We start from the raw sequence: 6,053 nt of genomic DNA, 5'->3' as shown, positions 1-6,053 counted from the left end.
TTCCATGAATTCACGACTCGCTGAGTAAAGAATCTACCCCTAACATCTGTCCTATACCTACCTCCCCTTAATTTAAAGCTATGCCCCCTTGTAATAGCTGACTCCATACGTGGAAAGGGGTTCTCATGGTCAACCCTATCTAAATCCCTAATCATCTTGTACACCTCTATTAAGTCACCCCTAAACCTTCTTTTCTCCAGTGTAAACAGCCCCAAGTGCCTCAGCCTTTCCTCATACGGTCTTTCTACCATTCCAGGCAACATCCTGGTAAACCTCCTCTGCACCCGTTCCAGTGCCTCCACATCCTTCCTATAGTATGGCGACCAAAACTGCACACAATACTCCAGATGCGGCTGCACCAGAGTCTTATACAACTGCAACATGACCTCAGGACTCCGGAATTCAATTCCTCTACCAATAAAAGCCAGCACGCCATATGCTTTCTTCACCACACTATTTACCTGGGTGGCAACTTTCAGAGATCTGTGTACATGGACACCAAGATTCCACACTACCAAGTATCCAACCTTCCACAACTGCTGCTGGCAACGCATTCCATGCTCTCACAACTCTCTGATTAAAAAACCGGCCTCTGACATCCCCTCTATACTTTCCTCCAACCAGCTTAAAACTATGACCCATCGTGTTACTCATTTCTGCTCTGGGAAATAGTCTCAGGCTATCAACTCTATCTATGCCTCTCATTATCTCGTATACCTCAATACTTTCCCAACAATAGATGGCAGGCTAATCTGCCTGTGGGTACTTGCCTTTCGCTTCCTGGTATTTTTGAATTGGGGTGTCATTTTGCCAGTTTTCCAAACCTCTGGTACTTCTCCGGAATCCAAAGATTTTTAGAAAGTTACAACCCATGCATTCACTATCTTTGTCCTCACCTATTTTAGGATTCTCGGATGCAAGCAAGGGGTTTCAGCTGCTTTTAACCCCACTTGTTTGTCTAATACTACATTTCCAGTGATGGTGATGGCACTTAATTCCTCCCCCATGTTCTTTAGTATTAATGGGATGTTCAAACTACATTAAGGACATTCAGCTCTTCGAACCTGTGCTGCTACTCAAATCGATCATGGATGACTTCTACCTCAAAGCCATTTTCCTGCATGATCAATTTTAATAGAAATCTTTCAATCTCTATCTTTAATATATTTTAAGATTGATACTCTGCAGTCTTTGGGGAAGCGAATTTCAAAGAGCCACCACACTCAGTGAAGAAATTTATCTTCATCTCAGTCTTAATTGATCTATCGTTTAGACTGACATTTCCCCCAGTTCTAGACCCCACAAAGGGGAAGCATCCTTTTTATTACTCTGCTGAGCACTGTAAGAATAATATATGCTTCAATATGATCACCTCTCATTCTTCCAAATTCCAAAGAAATGCATGTTCCAGTCACCTTGATCGTTCCTGAGAGGTCAATACCACTATCTCAGAAATCTTTCTGGTGAACCTTCCATTATTCCTCATAAAAACCAGTATCCCCTTCCTTTGGTAAGGAGAGCAAAGCTTTACACAATATGCCAGGTGCAGTCTCTCTCAGCTTCTATGCAGTTGCAGAAAGGTACCTTTACTCCTGTTCTCAAATCTTCTTGCAATGAAGGTCGACATGCTATTTTCCATCTTAATGCTTTCTGCATCAGCATGTTTGCCTTCAATGACTTATGAAGAGGCACATCCAGGTCCCTTTGGACATCAACATTACCCTCTTTAAGAAAAACTCTGCATGGTGCCTATCAATTTGAGAATGACTCTCTAAGTTCTGCCTTAAGTCAGTCGTAGTCTGTGTCATTATCCTATCATATTCTCTGACTGGTTTTCCTTTAAAAAGTCCATGTCAACTTTACCACTATTTTTAAAGTGTTCATTTATTAAATCCTGTTGAATAGATTCTCACATTTCCACTACTACTCATGTCAGGTAACAGAGCGACTAATTTCCATTTTCTCTTTTCATTCTTTCTTAACTAGGGGTTGCGTTTGCTTCTTTCTTCAATAGTGCAGTTAGATTTGTTAAAATAATATTGTTAGATGGTCTTGTACAGAGTCTTTGAGATTAAATATGTGCAACAGCCAACACAACAAGTTCACTTTTTAATTGGGTAGTCTGAAATCTCTAGAAAGCTAGGGAATAAACATAGAAATTAAGAATCTTTAACTAAAGACTTTATTTTAGTTACAAGCCTTGGCTTAGGTAAATATTTTTGAAAATGTTTCATACAACAAAGATGTTACAGAGTTTCAAATACTTTCATTTATTTTTTTAAGAAGTCTTAAATATTTTTCTCTTCATTAGGTTTTCAAGACAACCCATGGTTCTGTGACTGCAGGATATCAAAGTTGATTGAGCTTTGTAAGTCAGAAGAAACATCAGTTATTCTCATGGATCCTTACCTGACATGTAGTGAACCTGAAAATATTGCAGGAGTTTTCTTCCAGAGAGTTGAGCTTGAACAGTGCCTCAAACCATCAGTCATGGCTTCAGCAACCAAACTTACATCACCAGTTGGAAGTAATGTCTTGCTCCGCTGTGACTCAAAAGGATATCCAACCCCATCGCTTGTCTGGCTCAGGGGGAATGGCTTACCGGTTAACCATACAGGTAATTCATGCAACAACAACTTGGATTCATGTAGTACCTTTATCATAGTGAACTATCACATCGTGTTTAACAGCAAGCAACATTTGTCACTAAACAGTATCAGGAGATATTAGGTGACCCAAAATATGTTTAAAGAGGTGGGATTTAAGGACTGTCTTAAGGGGATATAGAGTGAGGTAGAGGGAGGTGGGGAATGAATTTTGTAGAGGATGTTCCAGGGCTTAAGATCTGGGCATATGAAGGCATGGCACCAATGTTGACCAATAAAAATCTGGGATGCTTAGAAGTTGAGAATCAAAAAGGTAAAGAGATTTTGTAGGGTTTACAACTGGAGGAGGTTACAGGGCAAGAGACAGACAGGCTCATGGAGAGAATTATAAATATGGATGAGTGCTTTAAACTGAGGCTTTGATGGATCAGGAACAATCAGGAGTAGTTAAGCATAGTGATGATAAGTAACTGGAACTGGATTCTGAGTTAGGATATTACCAGCAAAGTTTTGGAGGATCTCAGAGTTACAGTGGCTGGAAAATTGGAGGTCAGCCAGGAGAACTTTGGAATGGTCAAGTCAAAGGTAGGAAACATATGGGTGAGGGATTCAGTAGTGGATGAGTTGAGACAGTGGTCGAGACAGACGATGCTCTGTAAATGGAAGTAAACAATTGTGATGAACACATAGATATACGTTTGGATGCTCATTTCAATGTGAAAAAGGATGCTGAAGTTCTGGTTCAATGCCTAGGGTGAGTGATGGAATCTGTGATGAGGACAGAAGAAAATGATATAGATCTTCATGTTAATTATTTGGAAGAAATGTCTGTTTTTCAGGGATTGCATGTTGGACAATGTGCCTGGCAAATCAGTGACAGTTAGGAAAGTGATTTTGAGATAGAATGGGAGTCATCAACACACACATGGAATCAGACCCAATTTCAGATAATGGCAACAGCTTGTAGATAAGGACAAAGAACAAAGAATAATACAACACAAGACAGGCCCTTCAGCCCAACAAGACTGTGTTGACACATGATGCCTTTGCTTCTACATGGTCCATATCCCTCTATTCCCTGCCTATTCATAAACCTACCACTTAAACATTGCTATTGTATCCACCTCCATCACCTCCTCTGACAGCATATTCCAGGAACATAGAGTCATAGAGTCATAGAGATGTTCAGCACGGAAACAGACCCCTTGGTCCAACTCGTCCATGCCGACCACATATCCCAACCTAATTTAGTCCCCCTTGCCAGCACTTGGCCTATATCCCTCCAAACCCCTCCTATTCATATATCCATCCAGATGCCTTTTAAATGCTGCAATTATACCAGCCTCCACCGCTTCGTCTGGCAGCTCATTCCATGCATGTACCACCCTCTGCATGAAAATATTGCCCCTTATGTCTCTTTTATATCTTTCCCCTCTCACCCTAAACCCATGCCCTCTAGTTCTGGACTCCCTCACCCCAGGGAACAAACTTTGTCTATGTATCCTTTTCCATGCCCCTCATAATATTCTAAACCTCCATGAGGTCACCCCTCAGCCTCCGACGCTCCAGGCAAAACAGCCCCAGCCTATTCAACCTCTCCTTATAGCTCAAATCCTCCAGCCCTGGCAATATCCGTGTAAATCTTTTCTGAACCCTTTCAAGTTTCACAACATCTTTCTACTAGGAAGGAGACCAGAATTGCACACAATATTCCAGCTGTGGCCTAACTAATGTCCCGTACAGCTGCAACATGACCTCCCAACTCCTGTACTCAATACTCTGACCAATAAAGGAAAGCATACCAAATGCCTTCTTCACTATCCTATCTGCCTGCGACTCCACTTTGAAGGAGTGATAAACCTGCACTCCAAGGTCTCTTTGTTCTGCAACACTCCCGAGGACCTTACCATTAAGTGTATAAGTCCTGCTAAGATTTGCTTTTCCAAAATGCAGCACCTCACAGTTATCTAAATTAAACTCCATCTGCCACTTCTCAGCCCATTGGCCCATCTGGCCCAGATCCTGTTGTAATCTGAGATAACCTTCTTCGCTGTCCACTACACCTCCAATTTTGGTGTCATCTGCAAACTTACTAACTATACCTCTTATACTCACATCCAACTTACCACCCTCTGTGTAAAAAATGTACCTCTCACATCCATTTTAAACTTGCAGACTTTTACCTGAAATCTATATTGCTGAGTAATTGATATTTCTATCCTGGGATAAAGATTGCTACTATCCATTCTATCCATGTCTCTCATAATTTTGTAAAACTTTATCAGGTTGCCCCTCAGCCTCTGATATTCAAGTGATAAAAAACCCAACATGCATCTGATCTCTCCTCATAGCTAATACTGTCTGAAACTAGGCAACATCCTGATAAACCTTTTGTGTTCTTTCGCCAAAGCCTCCACATCCGTCTGGTAATGTGGTAAGCAGAACTGCACGCAATATTCCAAATGTGGCTTAACTGAAGTTCTATACAGCTATTACGTGACTTGTCAATTTTGATATTCTATGCCCCTACCAATGAAGGTGGGCATGCCATATGCCTTCTTGACCAACTTGGGTTGCCACTTTCAGGGAACTGTGGACCCGTACATTTAGATCCCTCTGTATGTTATTGCTTCTAAGTGTTCTGCCATTTACTGTATACTTCCCTCCTGCATTAGATCTTCCAAAATGCATCAGCTTGCATTTATCCAGATTAAATTTCACCTGCAATTTCTCTGCACAAGTTTCTAACCTGTCTATATGACACATATAGAACATAGAACATAAAACAATACAGCACAGAACAGGCCCTTCGACCCACGATGTTGTACCGAACATTTGTCCTAGCTTAAGCACCCTATCCATGTACCTATCCAAGTGCCACTTAAAGTTCACCAATGATTCTGACTCTGCCACTCCCACAGGCAGCGCATTCCATGCCCCCACCACTCTCTGGGTAAAGAACCTACCCCTGACATCTCCCCTATACCTTCCACCCTTCACCTTAAATTTATGTCCCCTTGTAACACTCTGTTGTACCGGGGAAAAAGTTTCTGATTGTCTACTCTATCTATTCCCCTGATCATCTTATATACCTCTATCAAGTTACCCCTCATCCTTCTCCGTTCCAATGAAAAAAGGCCACTCTCAACCTATCCTCGTACGACCTATTCTCCATTCCAGGCAACATCCTGGTAAATCTCCTCTGCACCCTCTCCAAAGCTTCCACATCTTTCCTAAAGTGAGGCGACCAGAACTGCACACAGTACTCCAAATGTGGCCTAACCAAAGTCCTGTACAGCTGTAACATCACTTCATGACTCTTGAATTCAATCCCTCTGCTAATGAACGCTAATACACCATAGGCCTTCTTACAAACTCTATCCACCTGAGTGGCAACCTTCAAAGATCTATGTACATAGACCCCAAGATCCCTCTATTCCTCCACCT

General features: G+C 41.7%; 1 protein-coding gene across 1 annotated transcript in view; it reads left to right on the top strand.

Annotated features, from left to right (window-relative positions):
• LOC122553666 (leucine-rich repeat, immunoglobulin-like domain and transmembrane domain-containing protein 3) overlaps positions 1–6,053 on the top strand; it is a 29,816-nt gene that overhangs the window by 16,224 nt on the left and 7,539 nt on the right. The window contains exon 3 of the mRNA XM_043697816.1: positions 2,312–2,617. Coding sequence (XP_043553751.1) covers positions 2,312–2,617 — 306 coding nt within the window. The remainder of the gene's footprint in view (positions 1–2,311; positions 2,618–6,053) is intronic.

The sequence above is a fragment of the Chiloscyllium plagiosum genome, chromosome 1, assembly GCF_004010195.1.
Source record: "Chiloscyllium plagiosum isolate BGI_BamShark_2017 chromosome 1, ASM401019v2, whole genome shotgun sequence".
NCBI classification, from domain to species: Eukaryota; Metazoa; Chordata; class Chondrichthyes; order Orectolobiformes; family Hemiscylliidae; genus Chiloscyllium; species Chiloscyllium plagiosum.
The sequence above is the reverse complement of the archived record's forward strand: the minus strand, read 5'-3'. Positions and strand labels throughout refer to the sequence as shown.